Source organism: Schistosoma haematobium, chromosome 7 (genome assembly GCF_000699445.3).
Source record: "Schistosoma haematobium chromosome 7, whole genome shotgun sequence".
NCBI lineage: Eukaryota > Metazoa > Platyhelminthes > Trematoda > Strigeidida > Schistosomatidae > Schistosoma > Schistosoma haematobium.
The window spans coordinates 16243185-16258650 of record NC_067202.1 but is presented as its reverse complement, the minus strand read 5'-3'; the positions used below and the strand labels follow the sequence as shown (position 1 = coordinate 16258650).

Here is a 15466-nt window from a genome sequence, read left to right as displayed (position 1 = left end):
GATACTCATCCTGTCTTTATTTGTCGTTTTGTCCTTTGGTTTGCACATTGTCAATCAAAACCATCTTGTAGGCTTCAATTATTCATAGCAGTCTTAATCATTTGTTTGTCATTTGGAAGATATTCCTTGTGTAGAGTAAAATTATCCATTTTCTGATTGTTTGTAATTGATTTTTTATTTTTTTCTAATGGTTGATTCAATAAACAATTCATGATGAAGTTTTGTGGGTAATCATTTTCTTCATGTAGTGGCAGTGTCGCAGTGTGTTTTCATTGTTTTGAATGAGGTTTGTATACAGTTTGTTTTATAAGTCATTGCGTTGTTACATTTTCGTTGTACATTTAGTCGGTATGCGTTAGCTTCTTATATACTTGAGTTCCGAGTTTCACTGTATTGTTTCTGGTGATCCATATGTCCAAAAATGGTAGTTTGTTGTCTGAATCTATTTATAATGTGAATTTTATTTCATCAAATACATTGTTGGTCAAATTGTCGGTGCTTTCCGGCGGACTCGTTTTGATAATGACATATGTGTCATTTAAATGGTGAGTCCAATTTCATTGAAATCAATGTCAGACCAACATTGAAAACGTGGAAGCACTGTATAACCGTTTCACCCCAGTATGGGACTCCTCAGCAGTACGTATCTACTACTCTACACGCGGCGACCGAACCCAGGATCTTCGGTCTCCTGCAAGAACACTTGACCTCCAAACCACTGAGCCGGTGTTATATCTTGCGACCGCCAATTAGGGGATCAGTGAATTATCGATCGGACCAAGGACGCGTAAACACGTGTGAGCAGCCTATATTTCTGATTGGTCCTGCTTTCCGCCTAGCCCAGCCAGTTAAGTCCAGAACACCAGTCTCAGCCTCTGTAACATGAATCCTTATATTTCAATTATACTGAGTTTATATACCAATCAAACAGACCACAACGTAGCATAAAATAACATTTGTAAAAAAATTGGCCAAATGTGGCTGTGAATGTGGGAGGCAGTGACTAATAGACAGGGCATAATTCGAGAATGGTAAAACGTATAATAATGGTTCATAGGTCAAAATAAGGTTTATAATAAGAGAATTATGAATATGAATAGTTTAGTTATCTAACAATTAAACGATAAAAATATACGTTTATTATTGGTCCATAAATGGATCCCAAAGTTACCATTCATTATGTTTATCGGGACCTAACAGCCGGAATCCTACGGTGTTTTTTTCTAACCAATAAATTCACCTTCCAATACTTTCGTTAGGTAACTGTCTGTCACCCGACACTAGAATCCCTAGAATTTCTTCTCGAATCTGGTCACTAATATGCACATAATAATTATCAGTATATAGTTGTATAGATTCTTGGGTTTCCTTATAAGTAAGACTATGATTTCCAGCCTCTGCGTAACTAATTTTCAATGGTTGTCTGACTAAGGTCATTTGGTGATGGGGAACGATGAAATTCAACATCTTCAAACCCCCCTCATCATGTAATAATAATAAATTGTGTTTTTCACTACTTCATAATATATATATCTACATATCTTAATATTATTTTCTTGTATTGCAATTGACAGTTTTGAAGAGATTAAACCATCTATACCTATTCAACCAATTCCAGATAATGATGATGAAATAAAACTACCTGGTGATTATTTATCAGCATTAGAATTTGTTAAAGCATCTAAATGTTTATTGCATTTTCTTGATCGATTAAATAATAATAACAATAATAATACTAATCAAACTAATTGTACATTATCAACTACTTCACGTACTTTTATTGCATTACAACAAATTCGTCATCGTTTATTAACTTATTTAAACTGTATTGAATTTCATGTTGAAATGCATACTTCCACAACAAATATTATTAATGATCATCATAATCATACTACTGATATGAATACTACTGTTATCGATGAAAACTTATCAATGGACAGTAAACAGAATCATCATGATACAAATGTAAACAATCATTGTAATATTTTATTTAAAAAAGCTCAACTCAGCTTAGGTTATCTTTTACGATATGAAGTGAAACATAAAGAATCTATTCAAGAAAATAATAATTCAGTTTATATGGCTATTCTGTGGTTATGTAGGTAAGTGTATTTGCATTCGTATTTTTTATTTCACTGGTTGAAATCATGAGTCAATTGAAGCTAGACCACCATGGGAAACCTGGAAGCACTGGACGGCCGTTTCGTCCTAGTATGGGACTCCTCAGCAGTGCGCGAGACTGATAAGGTCTTGGGTTCGAATGTCGCGGGGGGCGGGATTGTGGACGCACACTGCTGAGGAGTCCCATTCTAGAACGAAACGGCCGTCCAGTGCTTCCAGGTTTCCCATGGTGGTCTAGCTTCAATTGACTCATGATTTCAATCAGTGAAATTTCTAAAAATCTCCACAAAACCCATTCTGACATTTATTTATTTTAAAAAAAATAGGATAGTTTGGCTAGCAATAAAATCCAGGTGGGGTATTTCATCCTTAGCTGGATATATTTTCATCTCCAAGTGAAGTTGATATTCACTCTGGGACTCTTTTATTGTGTTTGTGTATGAGTTAACTATCACGTAAATTATATGGCCAGTTTCAAGCAGTTATCTCTTGACCACTGGGGTCACATTCTCCACTGTAATTCTTCTCTGTAATCTAATGTTTTTTTTAGAGGCAACTCAAGAAAAAATGATCACTGTTATGACTTTATGTCCGGCTTTTTATGACGTGATTTATCCGCCAATCAAAATACGACTTATACAATCTTCGAACTGTGCCAAACCGATGACGTTCGACCGGTATGGGCAGTCTAGCGTCCTTATTGGTCCTATGTTCGCCTAGCCCGTCCACTTGAGTCCAGAACACCAGAAACCAGCTTCCAATATGAAAATCGAATCGAATCATTTATTTCAGACATATTGGGTTTATATATCAACCAAACAGACCGCAACGCACCATAAAATAGGAAATAATATTTGTACACAATAAAGCCAAAAGGTGGCTGTGAACGTGGGAGGCAGTAGTCAATAAACTGAACATAGCTTAAGAACAGTAAATCGTACAATAATAAATTATAAGTCTAAATAAAGCTTATAATAAGAGGAATATAAATATACATAATCTAATTATTGAGTAATTATACCAAAAGAATGTATAGATAATATTAGTCAATTAATATGTCTCATAAGTTACTCGTGATTTAATCTTCGCTCGGATATAACAATCACCGCTTTCATACCTTTAGTGACACTCGAAGTCACCATGTTTAAAATCATACACCGGCTTAGTTACTTAATGAATATACTGGTGTTGATGTAATTCAATAACCAAGTATAGGTGTGTGTATGTTTGCAAGTAGATATAGTTGTGTAGTTCGGACCCAATACTGACTAACAGAGAGTTCAATACCTCAATAACTTATCCGGTCTTGATTTATGGTTACCAGTAATGTAATATTTTGTCTGAAATATATTTTACTTTTCCATGAGTACTATCTCACTATATTGATTAATTAGTAAATAAAGTAATAACCTGTGTACGTTTGGTTGCTCCTTAGTGTTAATAAAATTTTATCGATCAAATTGCGATGTGGTCAATCACGATCATAGCTGCTACCTTGAAGTGGTGGTCTGACTTGCCTGTCATAATTACTCAAACGATCTATATAGGCCGAAATGCATGTAATTTTCAAGTTCTACCGCGCTAGGCAGATCGGTTGGATAATGGTAAGACTAGAAACAGCAACTTAAGGTCCAAAGGTAACTTGAACTGATAAACGTACGTACGTACCAGGTTTTACTTTGCAACTGACTGACTGAATGTGATCAGTTGCTATTATTTATCACTTAATGATCAATCTGCCCAAAAATCTCAGTCCTACAGAAGGTTGATTGCTACCCGAAATAAAGAAATATACATTTTTGATAAGTGTTAATTATAACAAAACTTAATCCATCATAATTTCTCACTAATTAAATCCGACCACATAAAGTTCTTTTTAATCACTTACTTATACATTCTATAATCGAATCCTTTTAATTCATATTTTAGAAGCTTTTGTGACTATGTTCTATACGTAAATAATTTGTTTATTATTATGCTTGCGGTCTGAAAATGTCTTATTACTTCCATTTGATCTGAAATGTATGAAAAGTGAATGCGCGGCAGTCCGTTCTGTTTTACTTTACGGCAGCGAAACATGGCCATTAAGAGTAGAAGATACTCGTAAGCTATTAGTATGTGACCACAGATGCCTTAGAAATATTGCTGGCGTCTGCTGGGATCGCCGGGTAAGTAATAGTGAGGTTAAACGCAGGGTATTAGGGAATGATGGTAAATCAGTTGATGAGGTTGTGAATTTTCATCGACTGAGATGGTTGGGCCACGTGTTACGTATGCCTGAACACCGATTACCACGACGTGCAATGCTATCCGGTATTGGAGATGGTTGGAAGAAAGTTAGGGGTGGCCAAACCAAAACGTGGCATCAGTGCTTGAAGTCACTAACTTCTAGTCTGAGCCATGTTGGTAGATGCAGACTACTTGGTTGGGGTCCGCGTGACTATCGTAACCAATGGTTGGAGACTCTTGGTGACATGGCTTGGAATCGACCACAATGGCGTCGGTGTATACACTCTCTATCTTCCCTTAAACTAAGAGATTAAAATCGCTTCATATCTGTCTTTCTACGAACTAATTCTTTCTTCCTGTATTATATCCTTATGCTCAATCTTTCTTTTATATATTACCACCGTTGAATTAACTACTTTTATGAATCCGGTGTCCATCTTGTGTTAATGAGATATGGAAACTTGGACCGATGTATGTATGTGCCTGGTCCTACGTTGTAGCTGACTGACTGACTAAGTGAAGCCGTTAATAATAATAATAATAATAATAACTTGCTTCACGGAGATTTTTTTTCAATCATTTTCACGATGTAGAAATTGTTACACTCTTTCTGCTTAACTTGTTACATAAAGAATAAATCTTCGCAAATAAATAAACCAATTCCAATGATAGATGAATTGATTACTGAGTAATAATCTATGTTATGATTGTCTATTCCTTAGTGATGATCGAATTCTGTCGATCAAGTTGTATACAATTTAACTGTTAGTCTAGTTGACTTAAGTCAATACAGATGCTGATGTTAGGCTCAATCTACTAGCTAAAAATGACAATTCAGTTGAATAAGTAATGAATCTTCATCAACTAAGGTAGTTGGGACGTGTGTTACTTTGACCCATCGTCCGCTTGCCTCGATGCTCGATGTTTTCTAGTTTAGGAGTAGGCTGGAAGAAAGCTAGAAGTTGGACCAAACACAGATATAATATTAGTCTGTGAAATCACTGATAGTTGGACTAAACTGTGTTAAGTAGTACGAACCTCCTAGTTGAAGTCGTTGAGTTGTATGCCTCGTAATCGTCTGCAGTGATGCAAATGTACTCATCAACTGTTTTCCTTTTGACCTTAAGTTTTAAAGTTGGCTCATAGTTTTTTATTCCATAAATGGATTTTTTCTTCTTGAATCATGTTACCTATATTAAATCTTTCCTACCCCCACTGATATTATGATAACTTTTATTACTATGGTATTTATCTTGAATTGATATTATTCTACCAAGAGAATCAGTCTGAAATTAGTTCTTATTACTACTATAAAGCACTTGAAGATAAGAAATAATGACTAGTATAATCTGTAAATCAATGAATCAGGGTTAACAAATACACTCAACTGGGGGAAGGTATCATTTACCTAACTACTTCCTGGACTATACCAAATACTTCGTTCCTTTTTTGTATAATGCGTAAAACATATGAACTTAATATGTGTTTTACCCAGTTATGATCTTCATTTTTTTCTAAACAGACAATATATTATTAAATTATTGATTATCGTCGTCACCTAATATTCATCTACCCGATTGATCTTTTCCACTTATCACCGTTAAAATGAATATCTAAGCGAATAATGATTAGAGTTTCCATGTATATATTTGTCAAAGCATAAAAATATGTGAAAGATCGATTTTATATATGCCTTATGAAATCTTATTAATTATCACATATGCATACCCGTACACCCACACCCACACACACACTGATGAATCAACATTTGGCATTCCCTGACAAGAGCGCATAATAGAAAGTTTCTTCAATGAATAAATGTTATGGGGTAAATCAATTACAGTAATTAATTACACATTACATGTGTGCGTGTATGTGTATTTGATTGAATTGAAGGTAAATTATTGACAGAAAAGACAATATCACAATCATTTTTTGATGTATGATGACAACACATGAGATTCATTATGCATGGAGTAGAACAGAAATTAAAATACGGTGTTTAACCACAGATTGTTTTTTTTAAAGCAAATAACTAGATAAATGACAGTATTATATTGTGCACTAAAGTTTGTGAAGTTATGGCGTAGGTGTTAAGTTGTTTGAATTTTAGTCACTAAGTCACGGGTTCGAATCCCACACAGAGCTGGCTTTAATTTCGCCAGTCAAGTAGTATTACTAATTCTCACACAATCAATTGTAATTAGTACGGCACCTTGCATAAGTGTGCATAATCGGTCCACGTTCCCATATTACACTACTAAATCAATGTGGAACAACCAACGAATTACTATATTGAGTAATATCATTGATATTTAGAAAAAGGTTAAACATAAAGTCAGTTGTTTCGAAAGGATCGAATTCATGGAAGAAAGTATAATTTGATACCGACACTGAAATTCCGAGACAACAAAGAATAAATTTGTGTGTGGTGATGCAGACACCTGGCGTCTCCTATCGCTGATCACGATTATCGTATGAATCTCATCATATAGCTTGAACCAACTAAAATGCCTCAACCCAACAGCATATAACTTCCCTGACTTTATACTTCAGCTTTACGTAGTTTTGTTCTAACATACACTTACTCTACCGATTATTTCTTGTCAAAGTGGACGGTGTTTGTGCATACACAACTTATTTTATAGTTACTAAAGTAACTATAACTGAGATTCTCTGTTTCATCAACCATCTTTACTACGCAAAAAAGTCAGCATTACTTGCACGGCTATTCGATAATACTCATAAGAGATCCCTGTCTTCCACTTTCAAAAAACGCATCTCTCAATTTTAAGGTCAAATTAAACATATTACTGTTCAGTTTACTCACTATTTGATAGACTGGTTTTTGCGTACACAGAGTGTGCTTCAAAGCAGTTTGTTGATTGAGCTACCTTTTTTATTTGATGGACGAAATCTCATAGAACTGACTGACAACAAGTAATTTGTGTAAGTATCAATGAAAGTAACACAAGATGAGATTTATAGACAAACCAATTCACTCATCCATTTGAATAGATAGAATTTCACTGTTCACAATTGATCACTGAGTGGTGTTCAATATCATGTGGGTCAAGTCCTTCTTAGTGCAGATAGAATACTATAGACCAAGTTGCAATGTGGCGACTAGTCTAAGTGACTTGACATTGCGTGCACTATGTTGATATATGGTGGTGGTTTGAGGTAGTCAACAAGAAACCCTGGTCCCGAGTTTCGTGCTATTTGGCACTTGTCAGCAAGGTGTACCTGTAATCTTGATGGAATTGGTGCTCCCTGATGGATTCGATCCTGTGTCACCCAGCTTCACAGTCAGAGACGTTACCACTGGGTTATCCGGGTCGCAACTGACCTCTTGTAGGACTGAGATGTATTTACAATTCATTGATCACTGGGCGGAGATCAATATCATATATGTCAGGTTCTTCTTGATACAGATCGAATGCTATCAATGTTGAGTTCCACTGTAAATTTAATCAAACAATTAATGAACACATAGTCAATTCAATTCTAACTTTTCAACAATACCAACAAATACTTCTTAAAATACATCAAATTATTTCACCGATTTTATTTCGTTTCTTTTTTTTTAAAAGAAAGGTATGTTAAAAGTTTACAGCGGAAAATGTTTACCGTTTTTTTTAGACAAGTTTCTATCAATTTAATGATAAATTTGGAATTTCCATAGAAACTTAATTAGTGTGTACGTCATTTATATAAAACTAAGTAATTTGTTTCATCAAGACTAATTTATTATTATCATAATTGAGTTAGATTTAATCATAGAAATGTATATTGGCGGTTAGTTCAAACATACATTTGTGATACATCTTTTCTTTTTTCTGTTCAGTTATGCAATTACAATGCGATAATAGTAGTATAGAATATGGTTGAAAAGTTAGATCACAATCATATTGACCGTTATTTTGTATCTATAACCTTGAATAGCTTAGTTCAAGAGTTGAGTATTCAGTATCGGAAGTGCTTGAAGTTGGTTGTGTGTGTGTGTGTGTGTGTGTTAATTCACATAAGTTCTTGATTTTCATATACTTATGTAGTCGGTTGATTTATGAAAACCTAAAAGAAAAACAAGTCGTTTAGAACCATTTAAGTGTATTTCTTTCCTTATGTAAATATCAGATTCCTTATCGTATAACTGTCTATTGAGAAGTCCACGTTATACCCGTTTCGTCTAACAATGTATTCGACTCAAGAAATAATGCAATATTGGTAAATATAGTGAAGTGCATTGTGGAAAACATCCCAAACGAAGAAAAGTTTGTTTAACAAAGTCGTTTAAACCGGTCATCTATATCCACCGACACATGCCTCCAAATGGAACATTGATCAGTAGTACTGTATATTTTTCTCTTAAACTTGTGAAAATATTACCAATGTAAATGAACAGTCTATAGAATTGCATGTCACTGTTATTATGTTGTTTCTTGAGTCGAATATAATGTTAGATGGGACGGGTATAACGGGGGTTTCTAGACATTTATACAATTAAGAGTTTGATGTTTACACCAGGAAAGAAACACACTTAAATGGTTCTCAACGACTTGTTTTTCTTCTGGGTTTTCAGAAATCAACCGACTACATTACTTACCTACGCCTGTTACTCCTAATCGAGCATAGGTCGCCGACCAGCATTCTCCAACTCACTCTGTCCTGGGCCTTTCTTTCCAGTTCTATCCAATTTTTGTTTATTTTTCTCGTGTCTGTCTCCATTTCTCAGCGTTATGTGTTCTTTGATCTTCCACTTTTCCTTCGACCTTGGGGCTTGCCTTGTGATACAGTTTGATGCTTTCCTCAATATGTGTCCTATCCACTTTCAGCGCTTCTTTCTGATTTCTTCCTCTGCTAGGATCTGATTCATTCTCCCCCATAGTAGGTCGTTGTTGATATTGTCTGGCCAACAGATCCGAAGTATTTTGCGTAGACAGCTGTTAATGAACACTTGTATCTTCTGGATCATGGCTTTCGTAGTTCTCCAGGTTCCACCCCATACAGTAGAACTGTCTTGACATTTGTATTGAAAATTCTGACCTTGGTGTTGGTTGACAATTGTTTTGAGTTCCAGATGTTCTTCAATTGTAAATATGCTGCTCGTGCTTTGCCGATCAGCGCCTTCACATCTGCATCAGATCCACTGTGTCTAGCAATGGTACTGCCCAGATGCGTAAAGGTTTTTACATCCTCCAAATCTTCTCCGTCAAGCGTGATTCGATTGGTGCATGTTGTTTTGTATCGGAGAATCTTGCTTTCCCCTTTGTGTTTGCTGAGACATACTGCTACTGAGTCTGCTGCTGCACTGTTCGTCTTCTCCTGCATTTGTTGTTGTGTATGCGATAGAAGAGCCAGATCATCTGCGAAGTCTAAATCGTCCAGCTGCATCCAACCGACTACATAAGTATGGGAAAATCAAGAACTCGTGTGAATTAACACATACAACCAACCTCAGGCACTTCCGAAAATGAAGTCTCACACTTTGAACTTATCTATTTGACGTTGTTGAGACGAAATGGATATGACTCGGAAATAAATTTTTAGCTTTCTTGTTAAGATATATTAATAGACAAACTAAACTGTTTACTTAGGTGTGTTATGGTATGTTGTGAAACTGTACAGTTGGATCTTCTAATCTGATGATGGTCTCAACGCTTTTCTGATAATAAGAAGTGACATCGTCTATTTGGTCCTGTTTATTCTATATTTGTAAACTATTCAGACATACTTGCAATGGAATTTTTTTACCAAGTACAGATTTAAACGATTGGTCATGCTCTGTTATTGACTTAAGCTTACTAGCCGTGCTGCTCGGATGTGTATTTGGCTAAATTAGAGACGCTAAGCCATGGAATAAATAATGGATGCAAAATAGACCAAAGTAGAATCGAAATTCTGATTGGTGGCCCGTCATGTGATATGTTTGCCAGAGGTCACAAGACAATAAAATCTCTTGCAAAAATATCCATAGTATCTGTGCTGAAGAACGATATTCAAATCACAAAGCATTCATCTTACACTACCTCCTAGGGGAATTTTAAGTGCAACCTTGAGATTAGCAAAACAAAGATAAACTACAGCATGCAGTTTTCGTGTAACAGAAGCCGTAAAACACAGAATAATATTAAAATAGTAAAGAATTAGGAGTTTTAACATCATTCTGAGAGCTAAATATAGATAATTTAGTCTTTAGTTCATTGTTCTGTAGTGAGTTTATGCCCTAATTATTAGTTCATTATCTTTTAAAACCTAATAACTAGCCCTAAAACTCATCAACTCTGGCTTTTTTTATACTCCTAACCCTGACTTATTGACCTTAACACTTCATTCCACATGTCAACTATTGTCCAATCTTTTTAAAATATGAAATATACTGAAAGTCATGAGTTTCAACAACAAGCCATCTTCACTATAGCGGTTTGCATCTAGACAGTTGGTGCTTTGTGTAGTAGGGGAGCATCCATAGTAACGTGATGGAGGGAACTGGAAAAGAGCAGAATAAAAGAAATGGTGAATCGACAACTCAACCAGCGCACACTATACACTTACATTTAATATGGAAAATAATAGACAACAATCAGAAATAAGGCAAGCCTCAAATTAAGACAGTCTTGGACTTGAAACTTGAATCAAGATCGTTTAGCTCGCTCACACGCGATAGCGTTCTTAATTCTCCTATCGTCTAGCTTAATTTGGATTGATTCCTCAAGTCCGTCGGTATCATATAGTTTTACCTCTAATTATGATTATTTAATCAAATTAAACCTTTTACTGTAGTAAAATTAAGTTTCTCTGTGACCATGTCATAGAGTGATGTATTTGTTATTTTTAATTATTCATTATATAGATGGTTGAATTTTGTCAGAGAATTTATTCATCATTTATTCTGTTCACCGGATCCATCTTCACTTATTAATAATACATTGAATCCTGATACAAGCCTTGTTACCATAGCAAATGAAGCGTATACACGATGTTTACGACCTTTTCATTCATGGTCTGTACGAGGTATGGCTATGGTAAGTAGTCATTTGATGTTTACATTTGAATAAACAATAGAATTATCTGTTTTATTCATATTAATTAAATATAATGTGAAATGAAATTGATGAAGGTCTCTGTGACCTTGGTTACCTGTATAGTTAGTTGAATTGATGATAATCGTAGAGTGATAGGTTAATCATAAAAGTTCTTAGCTCTCAATAAATAGATTACAGTGTTCAAAATCGTTCCATACACTTTGGTTTGGACACCCGACTAACCATATCACTAATTCCTTCAAATACAAAATTACAAATTTACATAATTGGATTAGGGTTACTCAATATGTAAGTGGCCCCCAAATGCCCTGGTATGGCCGAGAGTGGGGTGGGCTCGCCCTCCCTCTCGAAATGCTCCCACACGGCCACGCGTATACAGCCTCTGTCAGGGAAGTCCTACTCACTGCCTTCTCGTGGCGGGGGTGTCGTTTACGAAAATGAAAGGACGAAAAGCGAATGTCCGGCGTTTTAACCGGATTCCAAACCAATGGTGCACATGGGCTCCAGTATCCTGCGTGAACAAATGTATGAACCAATCGTTGGTCACCGGCTACCATGGGACTGCATCTCCTCACGATGCACCACTGCCTTGTGGATCAGACCTTTAAGTCAAAGACTCGGGGTGTGGCCCCCTAAGAAAACCACCTGTTTCGGTTTGGGCACCCGGGCAGTATTACAGCCCACACACACACAAATATGGTGTGGCGCATATATATTTGGTGCTCTATTGCACCAATATTTATGTGTTCAAATAAATAAATATGTGAGTCGCATGAATGTTTTTTAGATGACCGAATACAACGAGAAATTCTGGATGTAGTTTTTGTGTTGAATAATAATCTTAGTCACATTCCAGCTTAAATAATCAAATTTAGTCATTAATTGGACAAGACAAACTAACATTGTTCACTACTCAGTATAATGAATCGATGTTAGTATTTGTCTAAAATAGCTTAATTACAGCTTTTCTTATTGTAACACTGAGTTACACTACGTTAACTCGTTTGAGTATCATCACTCTCTTAAACAGTGGGAATATACTATTCTGACGAGTCCACTTAAGATTACATGTACACTTTACTGATAGCTAGTACCAAATAGTATGAAATCTAGGTCAAACAGGTTTTCCTATCCACCACCTTTAACTATCTTACAAGAAGTATATCGCTCCAATTGTAGTGATCAGAACAAGGGTGGGGACAATCGAATTATATTTAGCACAAAGTTATAGAGTTTGTGGCAAGCCCATTTGACCACTGTATCATTTGTCTACTCATTGTAACTCAGACACTTAATTCATCATGTTAATTTCTGTGTGCATTTCAGACTCTTAATTCACCATGTTAATTTCGATGTGTATGATCGAATGCATGTCTGTACATTAACTCTTAAGCTATCCTCCTATTGGTTGCAATGTGAGATGATCGATAATTTATCCACACCCGATTAATTCCCAAAAATATATATGGATTTTAAACACACACACACACTCACTCACTTTGTTTCATCGTGCGCTTGCTCGATGCGCGCTTGCGGATTTTTATTAATCATTAACAATAAACTATCTTTACAACTGGTCTTCAGGCTTCTGAATAATCTCGAGTAAATCCGTAATTCTACTAGGAGATTAAGCCTACCTAAAATACTCATTTTACGGGATATTATTTATTGGAGTCAGATATTGAGGACATTAGCCTCAACAAGTTACTTGGTAAAATAGAAAACCCATACTATAATACTTAATTTGCAAAATGTTCAATAATTGTCTCGATCTTCGTTGTTCTTGAATTTCCATACTAATTGCTCTCTATTCCCACTCTTTCTTTCTTGATCTTCCCCATCTTTTGCTGCCAGACATTACATTCCTGACTCGCGTCATATACTACTTATATCAATATAAGTAGCACGCACATAGTATAGTCTTTATCGTTTGATTAAAAAAGAATTATTAGTATTTCTTTGCCAATATAAACCTAATAATTTGAAGATCATTTAATGATTTATACAGCATAGTCCAACTATAAAATTGTCCGGTAAGATTTGTCCAAACTTTGTTCTTTTTTTAAAAAATACACACTATTTCATAGACCAACAATCCAATCAAATCAGTTTTCTGTCACTATTTTGTGCTTTCAATAATTCTCAACATCAACTAGAACACTTTTAGAGTTTATTATTCTCGAACTTTATTCATCAATAGTGAATGAGTATAATTCATATTAGATTGTGAGGAATGGTTGAAATTGTTATAACTTGTGAGTTTGTGCCCCTATCCATTGTATAACATAATGATACCGCCAATTTGAGAACAGTGATTTATCGACCGGATCAATGACGCGTAAAACAAGCACGAGCAGTCCAGTCTAGAGACCTTATCGGTCCTTCTTCTTGCCTATATCTGTCTGTTGGGTCAAGAACACCAACCTCAGCCTCTATGATATAAATCATGTATTTCAGACATGCTTGGGTTATGTACAAACCAAGACCGACCATATCATACCATGAAATAGAAAATATACATTTTTACAAGATTTCCTCTTGCGAAATTCTTCTCATCTCTTTCATTCTCTTTTATTTTTTTTCTTTAGGTTATTATACAATCACTTCCTTCACGTTTATACTTACTTGAATTATTATTAATGGATAATCCAGAAACAATACCATCGTCAATCACTTCACCGACTGGATTACATCTTGGGTCTTTCAATGAAACTAAATCATTATTAATACGTTATCCAGAGGCATATATTCAATTAAAATCAGATGCTACACGTTATTCCGAAGCATTAGGTCGTTTCTTAACATTAATCGAAGGTCTTTTAGCCAGTTTAGATTTAAATCGTATATTCACTGGGTCAGAAAGTTATTAATATAGAGAGTAAGAGGGAATAAGGAGGGAGAGGGCGGTCTGTTTCATAACTTTATCTTCTTTAATCCTCATCATATCAGTGTGATTTCGTTGTTTACATTGAACACATTCCTTACTTTGTTTTTATATGTTATGGCTGTTTCTAATATCAATAATAAACACATAAACTATTCATTTAAAATTATTTTTCTATGTACAGTCTCTTTTTTTTAATTTTTTTGTTTATATGTGTTGTCTTTTTGTTTGTGTGTTTGTTATTTCCTTTTTTTTCTTTTATTTTTCTTGTTTTTTTACTCGATGTATTCTTTATTGTGTTTTTTCTCTCTCTCTTCATTCATAAGCATATTTAAACTACAGATTGAAAGAGTAAGTGGTGGGATCAATCATTTCATGTTTTGTTTGTTTGTTTGTGTTCGTATGTGTACACTTAAAAGAGAGAAAGTGAGAGGGAAAGATGGGGGGGGGTAATTTTCACTATGCTCCCCATTTAATATGTTTTAGTTGCCAACGCTCTACATCTACCCATATATATATAATTATTGTCATTGTCATGATAGAATTTGTTGCGTAAGAGTTTATTCTGTCAGTTATTTCAATGAAATTTTATGTATTTTTTATTCACTCTATCAATATTATATCCAGATTTTATGTACACGAATTTATGTGTATTTACCAACTTATTTATAATTAATCTATCAATCATGATGATTTAGTCCTTTTTGTTTAATACTGATTGAATTATATCCACCAAGTTACAATGTGACTATTAGTCTAAATGACTTGACATCATATGAACCATGTTTTTATAACTTGTGGCCTTGTGTCCCATTAATATGTAATGTAATGATACCGCTAATAAGGAGAACAATGACTTATCGACTGGACCAATGACGTATAAACTCGTACGAACAATCTGAAGTCCTTATCGATCCTTCTTCCTGCCTAACCCTACCTGTTCGAGTCCAGAACACCGATCTCAGCCTCTGACATATGAATAATGGTTTTCAAACATACTGCGTTTATGTACAAACCAAACAAACCACTGATAAATCTTGCTAATTGAACACTATACTCGGTTCCTAAGCTATTCTCGTAACCCCCAAGCTAGAACTACACAGCGACCTGAACACGAGAGAAAAGTCGCAAAATATGCGAGAAGTACTTTACTCCAAAGGTTCTTTCTAGTATAGAAAATATGTGG

General features: G+C 35.1%; 1 protein-coding gene across 1 annotated transcript in view; it reads left to right on the top strand.

Moving 5' to 3' along the window:
* The window catches only part of PLEKHA8 (Pleckstrin y domain-containing A member 8), a 36342-nt gene extending 21370 nt beyond the window's left edge, over window positions 1–14972 (top strand). Inside the window, exons 7-9 of the mRNA XM_051219604.1 lie at window positions 1575–2102; window positions 11204–11375; window positions 13985–14972. Coding sequence (XP_051064547.1) covers window positions 1575–2102; window positions 11204–11375; window positions 13985–14266 — 982 coding nt within the window. The 3' untranslated portion in view covers window positions 14267–14972. The remainder of the gene's footprint in view (window positions 1–1574; window positions 2103–11203; window positions 11376–13984) is intronic.
* Window positions 14973–15466: the final 494 nt, after the last annotated feature.